Genomic DNA, 18675 nt, shown 5'->3' with positions numbered 1-18675 from the left:
TCTAAACTCACATTCAGGACCATCTGACTGCTTAGCTTGTCCTGTATTATCTTCACAGGTTTAAAGTGCTGAGTTATAGCTTGCATGTCTTTTTTTAGGCGCTGCGGTCCAGTACCCTGATGCCTGTAACGCTGCAGAGAACCAGCAGATTACGCATCCGGATGTCTCTGCACACAAGCCTGCAGAGTTCAGTGGAACATTTAACTCCGGACCGCAGCCGGTAGACATCTGCAGCCTGCAGTTCACCGTGAAGACGGAGAAGGAGGAGGACCAGCACCCCTTCAGACAGGACGGATGTCAGCACCGAGTGGGGAAGCAGACTCCCACTGCTGCCGACTATCCCGCCGACGAACAGGAAAACCAGCTCTGGTCTTCCATCATTGAAGGGAATGAGATCGATGCGGGTTTTCCTGACTTCTCCAGTGTTGTAGAAGAGTATTCTAACTCATTTTCTGAGCATTCGGATGCAACAAACATGGCTGCCAACACTAGGAAGTCCCCCGTCGTTAGGGAAGAGTGCAACGGGATTTACGGCGCTGAGTACCAGAAGGACATGCAGCTGTCGCATTTCCAGGCCAGAGCGCAGGCGGCTCTGCAGCAGCAGGACAAACAGAAGGAGCAGATGCTTCTGCAGAGGAGCAGCTCACATGCAGAGGACGCAGAGAGGGCGGCAGGAACCCACGACGGGCCGAATGTAACGCAGCAGGCTAACACCTTCACAACAAACCGCTTCTACCCTCCCACCCCTCACAAACCGCTCACCCCCGCTTCCAGGGCCTACACCTGCTCCCAGTGCGGCAAGTCCTTCAGCCGCCTGCACCAGTTCAAGCTGCACCAGCAGAGTCACAAGAGGAAGCGAGCGTTCTGGTGCGGCGTGTGCGGGAAAAGCTTTCAGTGCTCCTCTCACCTCAGCATTCACCACCGGACGCACACGGGGGAAAAGCCGTACGGCTGCGGACAGTGCGGGAAGAGGTTCACGCAGCAGAGCAGCCTGAGGGTCCACCAGCGCACGCACAGCGGAGAGCGACCCTACAGCTGCTCGCAGTGCGGGAAAACCTTTATCCTGATGCACCATTTGAAGCGACACAGAGTCATTCACACATACAGCTGAGAGGGAGGCAGCGCCTTCAAACCAAAAAGACCAACGACTCGCTCTGATTCCCACCTGTGGAAATGAGTTTCCTTCAGGATGCATGTTTTAACTATGCAGAATCCATCTGGAATGGATTGGAAGTTTTCTGCTCCTTGTTTCACGGATGAATGAGCTGTGTGACATTTTTAAAGCTAGAAATCCCAAAAAAACAAAAGTGGGAGCATAAACCACCCTCACCCTCTGCCCATCCATGTTTTTTTAACCACTACAGAGAATCTAGAATGTGTTACGCCCTTCTGTTCAAAAAATCAGGTTGCTTTGAGGTAAAATAATGAGATCATTTCAATCTTTTTCTACATTTCAGGCGAAATAAATAAAATTAGATTGTAACAATCTTCTTGGGGGGGATAGGGAAAAATGGGCTAAGTATTATTTCACAAACATCTTTTATGTAGTTTAAACATTTTGTTTTCTCTGGCTGTAGACTTCCAGACTCATTTCCTTCATGGTTCTGATAATGATAATGTCTCTTATCTGAGGTTCTTTCTTAAAGTTTCCTCCATATTGACAAAAAAATAAATTAATCAGTGTGAAGAAGGAATCCCACACTATCATACTGCCACTACCATGTTTTACCATGGGGTACTGAGGTGTTTTTCAGTGGTGCAGCCTTATGTTTGAGCATAAATCACTCTCCCACAGTCACATTCATAACTAAGAATATTATTGGTTCACTGAGTGAGACGCATCATACAGAATAATTACATTCAGACTGCTTTAATTTTATTCATTTTGAAGTTTTTCCACTTGCAGCTTACAAAACAACGTTTATCTTTAATGTCACATCAGAACAATAAAAAATGCGGAATGTGGTCTTCATGCAAAATATGTTTAATACTTCCTAAATGTTTTTATTTTTTTAATACACTTTTCACCTGAAACAAGAGCTCTGTTCCTGACTGATACCTTTAAATATTAGTGACTCGTATGACGTTACATTACTTTCCATAAACGTTATTTTCATTTTTTTTTTGTTAATAACAGATTTTCTGTGTTTCTTAGGTAAATTTTCCATGATATTCTGACTGTTCATCATGTTATTTTATTTTTACTCGCCCCTGTATGTGCCCAGACCCCGATCATTACCTCTAAATGCTTTCATTCTGTCCTGTAGAGATGAACTCTGTATCGTTAGGATTTTAATTGACCCTTTCTTCCAAATCATTCCTGTAACACGCTGCCTTTCTGTTTAGATCCCCCTGAAGCATCTCAGGGTTTCATGTTTTAATGCCAGCATCTTGTCAGCCTCTTTTTCCCTTTGTTTCACATTAAACAGACCTTAAAACCAACTTGTCTTTGCCTTAATGTAAGGAACAGTTGTTCTAATCCTGATTATTTAGGTCCAGGTCCTTATAGACATAACATTGATATTCTCAGTTTAACAGAAAATGTTCATATATATATATATATATATATATATATATATATATATATATATATATATATATATATATTATGATAGATTTATGAGGTATTTGCTTTGGCTGAAATCAAAGCACTGAAGCATTACCATGTAGGAGCAGCAGAGGGCGCAGTGCTCCTTCTCCAGCATTTAAGCAGTAGAGGGACCTTAGTGGGTATTTGAGCTACTTTTATCTCATTATTGTCCTGAACCAGTCATCCAGCTCAGGCCTCACAAGTCAATGTGACATGTTAGAGACCAGTATTCAATAAACTGACAGGTTTGACTTTAATCTGAATGTTTAAATCTTTTCAGAACAGATTCCACGTATCATTAAACAACTTGATGGCAAAGTTTAATTTGATCAGTTTGTTGATTATAAATCAAACTCCTCCTTCTATCCTGAACAGGTTATTCAGCTTCTCCCTAGAACACCATGTTCTGGTCACTTGTTCCTGTTTTTTGCTGAAATCATCTCATGAGGTTTTAAATAAATGAAGCTGCAGTCATCATAGTGTGAACTTTTTACAGCAGAGCACAGAATCAGGACTCCTAAAACTGTCCAGTAAAACTCTTGTAAATGAATTTTTATTTGCTTTTTGTCAACATTTTTTCCCAAATTAATTATTTATATTTATTATAAAATAACCGATGAAAACACAGATGATAAAAAAAGTAGAAATAAAAAAAACCTCCTCCTTATACAAACAGAAATCTTCTGTGAATTCTAACCGATTTTTTTGTTAAATTCCTACTGCTTTTATTTATTTTTAAATTATTTTATTTCGATTTTTTTTATTATTTTTTTTATTTCAATCATTAAACAAATAAATCCTACTGCTGAAGATCTAAAATCACTAAAAGATAAGTACATAAAATAACCTGTCTGACAACACGAAGTAGGCTGTAACATCTAAAAACAAAACAACACATAAAGCATCAAACTAAACCAACTCAGCAATGGATAAAAGAGCCCTTTACATCAATCAGATGATTACTGAACCATGTCTGAAGCTTCTGCTCACTCATAACCTACAGCTGGAGAAAACAGTGGTGGTGACCCCAGGCGGACAAGATACACCTCAGATAGAAGGTCCGGAAAAACTCAGGTCTGTTCAATTAATCAAAATTAAAGGACAGAGACAAAAAGAGAGAAAAAAAACACTTTAAACTGGGGGTGGCCTCAGATTCCAGCTCTAAAAACCTACAACCTGCAGCAATAGAGTTGATTCCTTCCCTCTATCATCTCAACCCCGACTCCCATGCAGGGGACCAAAACATCTCGCCTGGTCAGCCAGGCCAACAATGACCCTAACAAGTTGTTTTTCAAAAGCATAGGCCAGTATTGGGTACAGCAGGCTAACAAATATCTCAACGACTCCCCATTACTAAGGGGCTGATCTGTTCTTCTGGTCCAGTTTGCATGTATTCTAAGCCTTAACAAGGTGGGATACTCTATAAAGCCTGGAACTCAAAGCTAATCCACACATTTTGAATTGAAAAAGGTTCCTGGATGGGAAGTCAAAGGTCTTCAACCTTAGAAAAGAAAGTCAAGTGGATTTTTCTTTTTAACTCTTTTGAAATGACTATGACCTGGATAACTGAGCAATTTTACCAGCAGACAGACAAATAAAAAATACATTTTTTATGCAGCAGAAAAACATTTTGGACATGTTTGAAGCAGTTTAGCTCAAGTTGTTTCAGACTTACAGAGTTTGTAGAGACACGTCCACAAACTAGAAAATCTTCGCTTTCAAATGAGACACATCACAAGCATGTGGAGTGTATAATGTTATTTTACTGATCAATGGTGTTTGATTATGCAATTAATTCGCACACAAGCTATAAAAGGGAGGGAGCTAAGGGGTTCAATCTGATCATTATAATCTCTGATTGACTCAAAAGAGGCCATTGATCTTTAAAAAAAATCCTCATTTTGTCCATATTTAAACCATTTAGCATCAAAGCAATGAACAGTGTTCCTCGACAGGGATTTAAAGGACTAGTTGCCCTTTAAATTCAGCACTGTACTTGCTCATCCGGAATCATAAACATTCCCCACTAATAACCGTCTGACTCCTACAAGCTCACACTTGTGATGTCCCTATTTTAAAAAATGCCACTCTGTTTTTTCTTCATCAGAACGTTTAGTCTTTTCCAGCAGCAGATTTACTTTGAATGATTTGAATGTCTGTTGGTAAAATAAGTAGTTATGGAACATTTACATATCAGCACCTGTGAAGTGTTTAATTGATATTTCCAGGGCTTTGGACTTTATTAGACGGACACCCAATGCTTAGTGTTTTCCCCGGATGTCAGCCTGTCCTTACAGTGTGTACAGCTGCAGCTCACTAAATGAGTACATTTTGTTCAGACACCTGGGGCTCCTCCTTTTAGTTCAGACAGCTCATAAAATTCCCAGGACCTTGTATGGCCACAGGCCCACAGAAAAAACTATGTCATGGAAACTTCTTTGCTTTTGTATAAGAAGTCAGGAGAAACATAACGGAAAACTGAGGTACCCATGCGATAAGGCTGGAGTTTGCAGATAAGGTGACGAGAAACAAACTTAGAGAAGTTCTTTCTTTCAGAGAAACCAATGCCTGCAGTCAGAAAGTTAAGCATTTTAATAGTTCACCAAGCTAAGACTTACTGAAGGTTAGATCCACAACATTTTTTTATTTACAAAACTTTTCCCAAGAGATGCTCAGCATTGGGTTCCTTTGAGCACCTCTGGTGGTTTAAGATGCTTCATAATTCATATTTAATTATATAATTAGATGTTGGGAAATATAAAGAAATATAAATATTATCATGAATGAATTATTCCAGTTGTTGAAATAATTACTTCCACAAGAAATGCTGTGTTAATCCTTCAACCAACTAACTCCTAAAATGTTAATATTGATTTTTATGCATACTTGAAGTTATAAAAATCTTTAAGAACATGTGTTTTCAATGCATAACATCCTTTTTGAGTGAAAGGATTAAATGGTGGACCTTTTACATTGGCCTCACTACTAAATTGGAAACACAAGGACACCTTCTGTTAGAATAAGATAGTTAAATGATTGTAAACAAATAAAAACAGCTGGGTAGGTGGCTGGCCTGCCCACTCAGCGTGGATCATCGTCAGGGAAGTTTAAAAGAACCATCAAAGGTTTCCTCTAGAAAACAGCAGGAATTACAGGGTCTTTTAACAAGACTATAAAAACAAGCTTAAAATGACACCTTAACAGAAAGGCTACTTTTAATGGATTAAGAATGTAAAAACTCAGACATCTATAAATGTTATCAATCTAGGATTATAACTAAGGATGCACATATCCCTTTATCTTCTGCATACAGTAAATGACAATAAAATATCCTAAACTATAAACAATTCATGAGGAAAGTTACTGTGAGGGAAAGGATCAAAGAGTCACAGGAATTATTAGAAAAATAAGTCTTTTTATTTAAACCCAAATGGTTGAATGTAGAAAAAAAAAGCAAAAAAAAAAACAAAACAGCCAAAGGGTAGAGGTCAAAGAAGCTGAATTTAACTCACAAACAACTCTTCAACAGGGGGTTGGCAGACCCTAGAGGGTCCGCAGAGGTACTGCATGGGGGTCGCAAAAGTTTTGGTTGATTACACACTTTTTTTTTTTATATCCCCCCTGCAATTTTTCCCGTTAACTGAAATGTCTTTAAATCCACATTAACATGAATTCAACACACCGTAATAAACAGATAAATGAAGGCAGAAGATGTCTTTCAGTGATCAATGCACACATTCAGCGACACACAGGAGCTCTTTCAAGCTGGGCACCGTTTCATTCACAACACCTGTCCCATCAACCAGGAACCACAATCAGAAATACTTTAATAATCCCAGGGAGACATTACTTTCGTTACATTACTCCACCTGTAATAGAGTGACTATAGGACCAGATTGATAGAACACTATTTCATACAATTTATATAATTAGGGGGTCCCTGCTCCATCTCTCAGTTTGGGGGTCTTTGGCCTGGAAAACGTTGAAGATCCCTGGACTAAGTGATATTTGGAGGTAATGGAGAAAAGGGGCTCAGTCTTAAAGTGTTCTTTAAAAAAGTTTTATATGACTTGGCCTGGAAAACGTTGAAGATCCCTGATCTAAAGAAACAACAGGGCATTTTTACACTGACTGATCAGACTATCACGGCACTGTAGGGGTAACCAAACAATATAATCTAAACTATTCAATACGGTTAAGTTTGTTAAACTAAGCTACATAAAGGGAAAAAAACATCAAACCACATTAAACTTTAAAAATAAATCATAAGTTGAATACAAAAAGCTATTTTTACTAAAAATAAATGCTAATTCCCCCTCTCCAGCAGGACTGTTGGTGGAGTCCAAGAAGCCTCCTTCAGATGCTCTGAGCTGCCATGTTTGTCAGGGCAAACTCCCAGAGAGCATGGAGGAGGAGACTGGCAGACCAAACAAGAGTTAATAATAATCACAAACCAAAGATGAGAATTGAGTGGATAAAAATACATAAATGAACTAAAGGAACATCCTCGCAGGTAGAATAAATGCACTTAAGAAGTAATTCATGTATGCTTTGCATCTACTTAAGCATATTTAGCACAATAGTTTCATGTTAGCAGGATAGGACATGAAACTATTGTGTTAAAGTAACTAATATGCCTAAGTAGATGCAAAGATACATGAATTATTTTTTCCTGTGTATTTAAACAGAGAGTGTTACTGAGGTTTGATGTGAGCTGAGGTGTGACCATGGTAACAAGCAACCCCCCATAAACTCCAGCTAGAAAAGTATAATATATTTTCCTCTTACTGTTTATTTAACAACGTTTGGAGAAGATCTACACCTTGTGTGATTAAGAAAAAAAAAAAAAGGGAAGTTGATCGTAGAATAAATCAACATTGTCATGCGAAAATATTTGGCCCTCTTGAACTTTTCAAACTTTTACCACATTTCAGGCTTCAAACATGAGGATATAAAATCCAAATTTTTTGTGAATAATCAACAACAAGTGGAACACAATCGTGAAGTGGAACAAAATGTATTGTATATTTTCAACTTTTTTAACAAATAAAAAACTAAAGAGTGGGCAGTGCAAAATTACCCGGCCTCTTTATCTTTGAATGATCCATTGTTGACCAAAATGACTGATGATGATAAATAGAGTCCACCTGTGAGTAATCAAGTCTCCGTATAAATATACCTGCTCTGTGATCATCTCAGGTCTGCTTAAAGCACAGAGAGCATCATGAGGAACTAGGAACACCAGGCAGGTCCAACACACTGTTGGGGAGAAGTTTAGAGTCGTATTTGGATACAAAAATATTTGCCATGCTTAAAAACATCCAACGGAGCACTGTGAAAGTGATAAATATATAAATGGAAGGACTATCAGACCACTGCAAACCTACCAGACCCTCTAAACTTTCAGCTTAAAGAGAAGACTGATCAGAGATCCGTGTTCACTCTGGATGAACTGCAGAGATCTACAGCTGAGGGGGGAGACTCTGCCCATTGGACAAGAAAGACATTTCTTGAAAATGTCCATAAAAAGTCTCATTTAAAGTTTGCCTCAAGTCACCGGAGAGACACATGGAAGAAGATGCTCTATGACAAACAACCCTGTGGATGTGTGCGATAAAGCTCTCCTTCCTTCTCTCCTTACCTTAAGACTGTTTAGACTGTAACTGCTTATTTTTGCACTTTAAACGAGACAACAGTTCACTTCCTCTAGAAACACCTTTTCAATGTGACTATATTCAGTCTCATACTCCTGATAGTTTTCCTCTATGCATATAGATGTATGGTTTGTTTAACGTCTGCAGCTTTAAATTAATATAATTTATATTTTTTTTTTGATAATTCTAGTCTAACTTCCTTTTCAATCTGAAAAACTCACACGGAAAGAAAAGACAATTAAAAGATATTTATTAATTACTTTACTCTTTGGCGCTCAGACCTCAAACATAGCGCTGAATTTTGATTGATATGCATGACCAGGAGTAAAGAAGAGGGCTGTTCCCCCCCCAGGCCTGAAACTGGTGGTGGAGTGGAGATAGATGAAGTTGGTCAGTCTGTAGACTGCTGGTTAGCGAGACAGTCTGCTGAGCTTAATGGGGGGGATCCAGTGGACTGCCTTAGCTGATACTAGAGCTTCACTCAGGGACCTTGAAGATGGAAGTCCAGCTGGATAACACAGGTTGAGAGAACCTGTCCATGATCAGCAAGCATGAAGCGACAGTGGAGAGGAAAAACTTCCCTTTGGGAAGAAACCTCTGGCAGAAACAGACTCAACATGACGGTCGTCTGCTGGACCGGTTGATATGAGACGTAGAATACAGTAAGAGTCCAGGAGGAATGAAACTGATGAAGTTTTAGCTACAATGGTTGAGGAGGGGCTGGAGGTGGGTTGAAATGTGTTCATCTTGATGAAGTCACACAGCGTAACCACACTAGGTAGCAGACGAGTTGTGGATCGGAGGCCTTTTAAGATGAACTTGGATGCTGATTGGCTTTCATGGAAGCATGGTTCAAAGCTGATTGGCTGTGTCGTAGGCGGATGAAGGCGAGTAATCAGTTTATTCAGTTGAACTTCCGCCTATACTCCATTTGTTCTAAATCCAGTATTCACAAACAGTACACTGGGTGTAAAAAAGGAGGCAGAGGCTCAATGAGCACTCAGGGAAAGTCTCAGACAATAGAAAATGGAAGAGAAGAAACTGGAGGAGCCGTCATAGGAGCAAAAACTACTGACTAAACCAGATTGGGAGTGAATCAGTGAGAGGTGGCATGAAGCAACCATTTTATAAATATAGGGGCCTTTGGGGAAGGCCCATGGATGCCAACATGCTTATATGTGCTTTTCTGTGGCATTATTTCTGTTTGGTGTATTGAGTATTTCATCTTAACTAATAAAAAATACAACAAATATTAATGTTTACTGCGATGGATTGTGACCTGTCTAGGGTTTACCCCGCCTCTCACCCGCAGTCAGCTGGAGATAGGAACCAGCACCCGTCAGGACCCCAGAAGAGACAGAAAATGGATGGATGGATTCAAGTAAAAAAAAAAAAATTGTTTTCTTGTAGTAAACTATCAAGAATCTAATTTGATGTTTTACAAAATATATGTTATCTAACATCTGTTACAGTGACACAGGTAAATAGCTTTATAACTATGGATCTAGGGCTTCTTAAGTAATATCTAGCGATCAGGAGGCCATTTTTGGTTCATAGAATAATTCAGTGTGTAAGTAGGAGGATCATGTTTTATATGAAGAGGGATATGGCTCAGTAAGATATGTAGTAAAACAAGAAGTGAAAGAAACACAATTAAACCAGACCCATTTCTCTAATTCAATTGTTTTTTTGAACAAAGTGGCCCTTTTAATTTGTCAGATTCATTGTCAGTGTATCAACCTCCCTAAACCACTCAGGGTTCTAGTTCTAGCCTTCTCTGTTCACTCAGAACTAGAACCAAACATGGAGCAGCATTCAGTTCCTATGCTCCCCTTATCTGGAACAATCTCCCAGCAGAATGTGCTGAATCCGGAGTTCTTTAAAGTCAAACCCATTTGTTTAGAGCTTACTTTGACTGTTGAAATTAAACTGTTAACTGGGGTATTATTAGTTTTAGGTTGTGATCCAAAGGTTTTATTTATTTTACTACCTGCTTGCAAAGCACTTTGAATTATCAATGTACTGTATTGTTCTATACAAATAAACTTGCCTAAAATTAAAAACTAGGACAAAAAATATTCTTGTTCTTTGACAGAGTAATGATTTTGCAATTTCTGCAATTATTTTTGATTATAAGACACCTAGTCTGTTGTGGTAAAGGCATTTGAAGAGAGTGGATTTTTCAGAGGAATCAACTAATAAATCAAAACATGCTTAAACTGACAATATAAGATGAAAACCATGTCAATCTGCAACCCCAAATGACTAGAATGATACAGAATTCAATTAATCATCCCAATACAAGAACAAAATCTGAATAGTGAGGCATAGAAACAAATTGATTCCAGGTCGTTTATTAAAAAGTTGAAGCCTTGTTGAGTTCTCAATAAAATCCAAACAAAATAAAACCGGCAAATATTCCTCATGTTGCTCAACATAAAAGGAAATTTAAATCCCCATTACAAACATCAGCAGCCACCCTGTGCAGAGCAGCTTCCCTTCTTAAAGTAAAAATCTCCAAATAACCCTAAACACCACATAAATACATCACATAAAAATATTTAACCCCTCACTGTTCCAGCTGTTAACATCCCATGCAGACGAGTTGGTCCGCTTTATTAAGAAGTGTTGTTTCATACTGATATGAGGGAATGTTAGAGCGTCGCCAATAAATAATAAAATAAAGTTAGAAAAATACTAAATTAGTCCAGAGCACAGAGCAGCACAGCGGGAATCTGCTCCAAATAAACTCTATAACTCCGAAAGGAAGCGGATAAATAGAGGAGTGTTTGAAGTAGCTTAGCTTGTGTGGCTGACGATCACAAACGTAACAGTCAGGTTTTCTATAACTGGCATCGTGTTTTAAAACTCTTAGCAGAACGGTGAGGTTTTATAAATTGTCCTTAAGTGAGGCAGAGATCAGCAGCTGATCTGGAATCAGTCAGTCCTGGATGTTTTAGAAGCTCCTCTGTTTCCTCAGACCTGATTTCAGTAGAAGGGATTTTTGCATCATCTGAATCAGGTTTGATGGAGCAGAGATAACACCTAAAACATGCGGCGTTGGGGACTGTTGGCTTAGGAGTTCTTTTTGTCGTTGTTCTCGTCGTTGTCCAGCCGAGCCACCATGGTGGACACCAGAACCTCCATCTGCTTGGACCTCTGCCTGCCGGTCTCCAGGACCTCATCGTGGTTGGCCTTCTCCTGGCTGTCGTAGTCCATCACCGACCGGTTGCTGATCAGTGACATGGCGAAGCAGCGCATCCCAGCGTGGCGGGCAGCAATCACCTCGTGAACGGTGCTCATACCTATAGTGAAGATGAAAACAAAGGAATTCAACCGTTTGTTCTTACAACGCATGGAGTATTTACTGGTATCAATGAATATATCAAGGCTTAAAAAATGTCTGCTTTTAAAACCAGGGTTCCTACAGCAGAAGGCAGGTTAAATTCAAGACTTTTTAAGACTTTTTAATGCCACTTGAAATAAAAATTTAAGACCAAATTCATAAAAAACACAAGAAAAACCTGCTCCACTAGCTTAATTCCCATCGTTCCCAGCTTGAATGACTTCTTGCACAAAATCCACTGTGCCTCATGTATGTCCCTTGATTTTAGCCATGGAGAAAACTCTTTGCTGGAGCCATTTTTCGTTACATTTACACTTGCTCATATTTTCCAGACAAAAGTTAATGTTGCATCTCCCAAATGTCCCGGCCGCAACAACGCTTTTATCGGTTCCCCTATTGGGACGGAAGCAATAATGGCGAGCTGTTATTTTTTTTAAATGATAAAAAAATTGTCAATTTTAATGTTTTATTTAGATTACAAAAATAAATCGTAATAAAAATAATCCTATTTATGATGTTTAAAAAATTAAGACCAACGAAATACTAATTTAAAACATTTTAATACCAATTAAGGCCTTAGTTTTATTTTGAAGAATTCAATGCCTTTTAAGATTTTTTTAGGACCCGTGGGAACCCTGAAAACTGCTAGAACTTCCCATATCGGCTCTCCCCTGCCCCTCCCCAACTTATTTCTGCACACTGGTAGTTAACCAGCCACAGGACAACTACAAGTTCCATTCCCTTAGAAATAAAGACCAATTGAAGTGTTTAGTGCGTAGAGTAATGTAGCACCATCAACTCCCACCAATTCATGCACACTGATGGTCACATGGCTGGAAAAAAGGCTACATTTCATCTTCACTTAAATAAAAGTAAACATTGGACTTTAAATGGATTTTTAGTTGAAAAAACACATTTATGTAAAAAATCTAATGGTGCCTTCTTGCAGGCATGAAGAATAGTATACTGCATTCTTTATTTTTTGTTTTAGATTATAGATTTCGCTGCAGCGTAAACACTGTTCTTACTTTATAAAGAGTATAACAGCAAAAAAAAGGGATAATCTGGCTAATAAGCAGATTCACAGCCTGTTTGAATCTAAATGCAGTTTTTTACTCATGCTGCCTTTTTTCAATTTTAACATTAAGTCTGTTTACTAACCTGATTATGTTACAGGAGGTCCAAATGCAGTTAAATTGGCTCCAGAAAGAAAAATAATATTACAGCCCCAACATGCTTTTGTATATTGGGCGCACTAATATTGCAATAAACACAAGTGTTTATTATTCTCACAGTAGCTACTTTCTCAACTGCTCAAATCTATAACACTGACAGTCGGTCATCATCCTAGATTACTTTCTATTTCTAGTCCTGTGAGTAATTTCCCTCCTCCCTCTTATTGTTGATGTCAGATTGTGTTTATATGTCTGGTTATTCTGCCAATGCCAGTAACCCTCCCCTGTCCTCCACAGCTACTAAGAGGAGAAATTAAATAATCAACTTTTTTTTTTTACCCATAATGGAAGGAAATTAACAGATTTTAAGAGGGTTTAAAATGAAGAAACCAATAAATGCAGGATATGGTCTCACTTTAAGGCACAACAGCATCTGTTTGGCGTCATAGGCTCATTGAGTGGAGAGGGACCCGGCTTAATATTGAGAAAATATATTTTTCACAGAAATAAACTGTAGTGAGCTTATCAAAATATTAAGAGTTATTGCTTCCAATACAGCATTATGCTGCTAAAAGTACACATATGCAATAAATTCTCCTACAAGCCGTTTTACTTCCTATAGACGCACATTAACTCTTCCGTATGCACATGTTTAACATGTTAAATGTATAAATAGAGAACCACGGGGCCCCAAGATATCACACATGAGTGCTTGTTCCCTCTCTGCTTTCGTGTGCAGCCTCCCTCCGCATCGCGTGTGGACATGTTTCTCTGCGCTCCAGTCAACTTTTGCAACTTTGAAGGCGTTAGCCACCAGACAAAGCAACCCGCCTGTGATTGGCTACTTTTCAGGAATTCCCGCCTCTTAGGGTTGTACTCTTCTTCCTACTAGCAAAGCAGCTTCAGACTAACCGCTTCTCTTTAAGAATTGGAAGTTGGTAAGCAAAGTCATCTTTAGATATACCACAGTCTGGATGAATACTGGATTCTGATTGGCTGTAGGGTGTCCTTTAAAAAGGGTTATAGGACATCTATAAAAAAAGTTCAGGTTAAATAGTCAAACTAGTGGTTCCTAGAATTTCTAAAAGCAGAATGGGAGGCAGATCTTTTAGTTATCAGGCTCCTCTCCTGTGGAACCAACTACCAGTTTTAGTCCGTGAGGCAGACATCCTGTCTACTTTTAAGACTAGGTTAAAACTTTCCTTTTTGATAAAGCTTGTAGTTAGAGTGGCTCAGGTTATCCTGAGCTATCTCTATAGTTATGCTGCTATAGGCTTAGACTTCTGGAGGACATAGGGACCCCCATTTCATCATTCTGCTTCATTCTCTCTCTATTCTCCTATTCTGTAGAACTTGTTAGTTAAATCTCTAACGTTTCTGCTTTTTCTCATAGTAGCTTAATCTGGTCTGTTCCTGTTTGGATGTGACTCCATCCTGAAGAGAAATACCAGCTGTGCTGCTGCCATCAACACTTTTTTTTATATGTTGGAGCTTGGCTGGTTTTTCAGTATAGTCCTGTTTCTCTGAGTGTGACTAACTATATGTGTTCTTTTTATATACTTTGACATGGTAGCTGGCTCGGACCTTGTCTGCCTGGCTGTGTGTTGCCCGGATGGGACCGCCTGTGTAGCTGGTTGACAGTTGCCTTTTGTATCTGTGTGTGGAGGTTCCTCCATCTTTTCTTCAGTGTTAGTATTTATTTAAAGGTCTTCACACAGTACATTTATAATTTCACTTTTGTGGTGTTTTTTGCATTAGGTTGTTTACTATTATGGGTGCACACATTTAGTAAACACCTTTTGTTTATTTGAATTAAATTAATTACTTTTCTTTGCTGAGTTGAAGGACTGGCTGAGTGGAGAGGACTGGTTGGAAGGCAAACCAGGAAGTGGGACATACCATCAGGCTGCTGGAAGCAGGGGACTGGATATTAGAGTCTGCTTCTCTCTCTCTCCACTTATGGCATAATTGTTAAAGCATCTTTGGTGTTATGTTGTTTTCTTTTGATAGTTGTGTTGTAGTCAAAGGTGTTAGTTTAAATTAGTTATTTATGTTTATGCATTGTTTGTCTCTGTCTCATCTCCCACCCCTCCTCGTTTGTGTAGGCTAGCCTTTGTGTATAAATTCCCCTGTGTGTTCATTGTGGTTTGTTATCCTGAGTTAGGTATGCCTTAGTTGATTTCATTTGGGCTCATTTTGTTATATTTTTTTGAGATTTGATGTAAGCCCTTCTTTTGTGAAGATTATTTTTGGAAAATAAATAGAGAATACCTTTTATATGCCTTTGTCCTTGTGCCTTACTGGACGGACCACCACACTGTGCCTATTTTTTGTATCTCTGCTTCTGTCTCCTTGAACCCCAGTCGGCTTTAGCAGAGGCCACTCACACTGAGCCTGGTTCTGCTGGAGGTTTCTTCCTGTTAAAAGGGAATTTTTCCTCTCCACTGTCGCTACAAGCATGCTTAGTGTGAGGGATTGCATTCGAGTCAATGAGTCAATTCAAACTGGCTGGTTTTCCTTAGATAGAAAACTTTGAATCAATCTGACTGGATGATCTGGTGAACTGTAAAGTTCCTTGAGATGACGTGTGTTGTGAATTGGCGCTATAGAAATAAACTGAATTTAAATAGAAGGATAGTTTCTGCTAGCCCAAACATTAGCTTGAAACGGAAAGACAGTTTACGCTGTTACCTTGGCAACGCATCACAACTCAGGATGCAGGACAAGTAGCCACAGGCGGGTTGCTTGCAACCCACCTGAGCAACAATAAACAGCCATGCAGTTGTTTTCTTTTATCAATTCTATTTTCCAAAAACTGTGTTTATACCAAGAAAAATAATCAATATATCTCTGAAGGTCCTGACATCTATAGCTCTGCTGTATCGTAGAGTTAAGTTAGTGTGTGATGCAGCTATTTACCAACAGCGTCCGCTCCCAAAAGATGCAGCATACGGCACTCAGCGATGGTTTCAAAGGATGGCCCTCCAAGGACGCAGTACACCCCCTCTCTGAGGAAGTCGCTATAGCCGAGCTCTGTGGCCACATCGTGCGCCAGCTGCCGCAGCTCTCGGTTGTAGGCGTCCGACATGCATGGAAAACGAACACCAAACCTTCAGGCGAGAGGAAACAGTTGTCAGCTAGTGGTTTAAGGTAACCAAACTGTGACTCAATGCTGGAATCTTCCCAGAAGCAAATGCAGGAGTTTTTGATATTTGTCAACCTTCCAGCAAAACAAAAGCAGCAACCAATATAGCATACTAATAACAAACAGTGTAGTACTGTATAAAACCTAAAACTCAATGCCATTTTCTGACATTTTGAATTGAAAAAGCTTCCTGGATGGGAATCGAAACGTCTTCAAACTTGGAAACTAAGTCCTGTCGATTGTTTTTAATTTTCTTTTTTTGGTATAACTATGAGCTGGATGACTGAGAACCTTTACCAGCACTAATATAGCATACTCTCCAATAGGGTATGCAATTACATTTGTTTTTTTTTTTTTTATTGCCCTTGATGGATTGTTGATGGTTAACTTTATTATCAGCATAGGATGGTAAATTTGGTAGCTATAATGCCCTATTTCTATTTCATGTAACAATGACATATAATGTAGTTTTTGATTAAATTGCAGGGGTATAAAACCATATAAAAATGAGTTAATGTTATAGTAAAAATCTTTTACATTGCCAATATAACTACATGTAACTACTTGTTATTACTTGGTAGTAACATTTTACTCTAAATTTTAATCTTAGAATATTTTTTTTTAGTGCAAACTCTATGTAAATCACTACATTTCAAAATAAAAGATTTTTTTAGCAATATTTGTGTAGGAAACTGAAAAGAAAGGCTGAAAACAACAAAGAATCCCATGTAGGAGGAACGGGCTGGAGTAACTGAGCCCCTTGTTGAGTGACAATGAAGTTATTGCATTCTTGAGACATTCCGGGGATTAGTAGGCAGCTATAAATATGCTGTAATGCTTCATCAAAATAAAAGCTGACCATCTGAAATGAATGACCTACAGCCAGTCTTTTTTAAATATGAATTTAGATCTGAAATAAACCAAATCACAAAACTGCCTTCAAAGTGAACCACATTGATGGTGCGCCATGAAACAAACACATCATTAACTTTAATCTCTGCTCCCTTTTTTGGAAGCACTTATCACCCCAACAACAAAAATAAAAACAGTACAAATCCAACATTTTTTAGACAGTAACTAAGCCACGTTTTAAAATAAAACTGGATTTAATTGCAAACAAAAATATTTCTCAGTATCAGCTTGCTTCCAGCTACCTTTCATCGTTGGGGCCAGTGAGCGGATTGACTCCTGCAAAGCCGGGCATGTTGATGTGATCCTTGATGACCATGAAGTCTCCCACTTTGTAGTCCTGGTTGAGGCCCCCTGCAGCGTTGGTCATGATGATCGTTTTGACACCCATCAACTTGAAGACGCGCATGGGCAATGTGATCTGCATCAAAATTAATAATAAAAATCTGCAAAAGAAACTCCTAAAATGCTATTTCTAATTATTAAATCTTATTAGAACAGATTAAAAAAATCTGGGATTAGTATAAAAACCAACTCAACACTTCAGAGGAATTACTTCCTGTAGATTAAGGATGTAAAGTTGGTGCTGTTGTCGTTGTTAGGGCATTTCAGGCTGAGAAATTGATCTACATAAAGTTACATTTCACCTGCTTTAGCAGTGAAAAGAAATGCTTCTTGGTTCAGTCATGTTTGTTAATGGTGGGTTCATCTGTGTCATTTCCTCATATTTAGTGAAGTCTAGCTTTATTTCCTGTTTTTTCCAGACAGGAACACTCAGCCAGCTGTCCTGCATGTTTAGCTGAACCATCAGGTGTTCATTCTGGCTCACCTTCTGAATGGGGTGACCTTCATACAGGTGGAACCTGCCCTGCATGCAAACACACGGCTTTCCTTTGAGTGTCCCAAACACCAGCTGGCCAGCATGACCACGCACTGCATCGCACACAAACAAACACACGTGATGTTAGACGTCCCTGCTGTGGTATTTCTTTAAACATGCAAATGTCAACAGGTGTTGTTGTTTTTTTGTGTGTTTTTTTTGTTTCCACACTGGTTTCATACCTGTGCTGTGGGGGAAGTTGGGAATGTCAGAGTATTTGAAGACCTGCGGATCCTTCAGCATGTCAGCAAGGGCACTCAGGCCCGATCCGCACACGATTCCCACGGTTGGTCGCACCTGGGTGTGTTTCAGCAGCCAATCAGCTGTGCTTCTGCACTCCTCGTAGCTTCCACTGAGAAGAGGGAGCAAAACAAAGATAAGAAACACAGATAATATGGAAAAAAATGATACAGCAGGGTCATGTGGGGATGTTAAAAAACAGAGGAGAAAAAAACATCCAATTTCACACCCTTTACTGAACCGCAGAATGAACATGCTTGGTCATGCTCCATTTACTCCATAGACAAGTCAAAATAAGGAAACTGCACAGTCACTGCCTGGAAATGAGTCCCTTCTCTGCGGTAGATATTACCGCAGAGATATTTATATAAGCATAGAGGCAGTTATATTGTGCCTGACTTGAATTATTGTGCAAACATTGGCGGAGCGTGATACAATCACAACGTAATAGTGAATCAACACTTTACACAACCATGTCTTTCCTAACAGATGGGAGACAGTGCTTTGCTTCCCAATATACAAAACAAAAGCTCACCACTGTGAGTCATGTTTATTGCATGAACAAACTTAAAGCCCTAATTTAGGGAGACCCACTAACTTTTAACTTGTAAAAAAGGACTAAAAACATTTCTTTTTTAGCAGAACATATGAGTTTTAAAGTCGTAGGGAAGCGGCTGGTCCAACCGTTGCATTTCTGAATTCTCCCAGTGGTGCCCGACTTTATATGAGTGAATAA

General features: G+C 39.1%; 2 protein-coding genes across 2 annotated transcripts in view; one reads left to right on the top strand and one right to left on the bottom strand.

The window, feature by feature from the left end:
- The window catches only part of LOC107101986 (zinc finger protein 2-like), a 6582-nt gene extending 4146 nt beyond the window's left edge, over window positions 1-2436 (top strand). Inside the window, exon 3 of the mRNA XM_015401095.1 lies at window positions 99-2436. Coding sequence (XP_015256581.1) covers window positions 99-1111 — 1013 coding nt within the window. The 3' untranslated portion in view covers window positions 1112-2436. The remainder of the gene's footprint in view (window positions 1-98) is intronic.
- An 8146-nt stretch (window positions 2437-10582) lies between these two features.
- LOC107101980 (purine nucleoside phosphorylase-like) overlaps window positions 10583-18675 on the bottom strand; it is a 9927-nt gene continuing 1834 nt past the window's right edge. The window contains exons 2-6 of the mRNA XM_015401086.1: window positions 17882-18051; window positions 17649-17752; window positions 17065-17240; window positions 15685-15875; window positions 10583-11549 (exon numbers count right to left, since the gene is read on the bottom strand). Coding sequence (XP_015256572.1) covers window positions 11320-11549; window positions 15685-15875; window positions 17065-17240; window positions 17649-17752; window positions 17882-18051 — 871 coding nt within the window. The 3' untranslated portion in view covers window positions 10583-11319. The remainder of the gene's footprint in view (window positions 11550-15684; window positions 15876-17064; window positions 17241-17648; window positions 17753-17881; window positions 18052-18675) is intronic.

Source organism: Cyprinodon variegatus, unplaced genomic scaffold, assembly GCF_000732505.1.
Source record: "Cyprinodon variegatus isolate N-32 unplaced genomic scaffold, C_variegatus-1.0 Scaffold1182, whole genome shotgun sequence".
NCBI classification, from domain to species: domain Eukaryota; kingdom Metazoa; phylum Chordata; class Actinopteri; order Cyprinodontiformes; family Cyprinodontidae; genus Cyprinodon; species Cyprinodon variegatus.
This window is presented reverse-complemented; position numbering and strand designations above follow the sequence as displayed.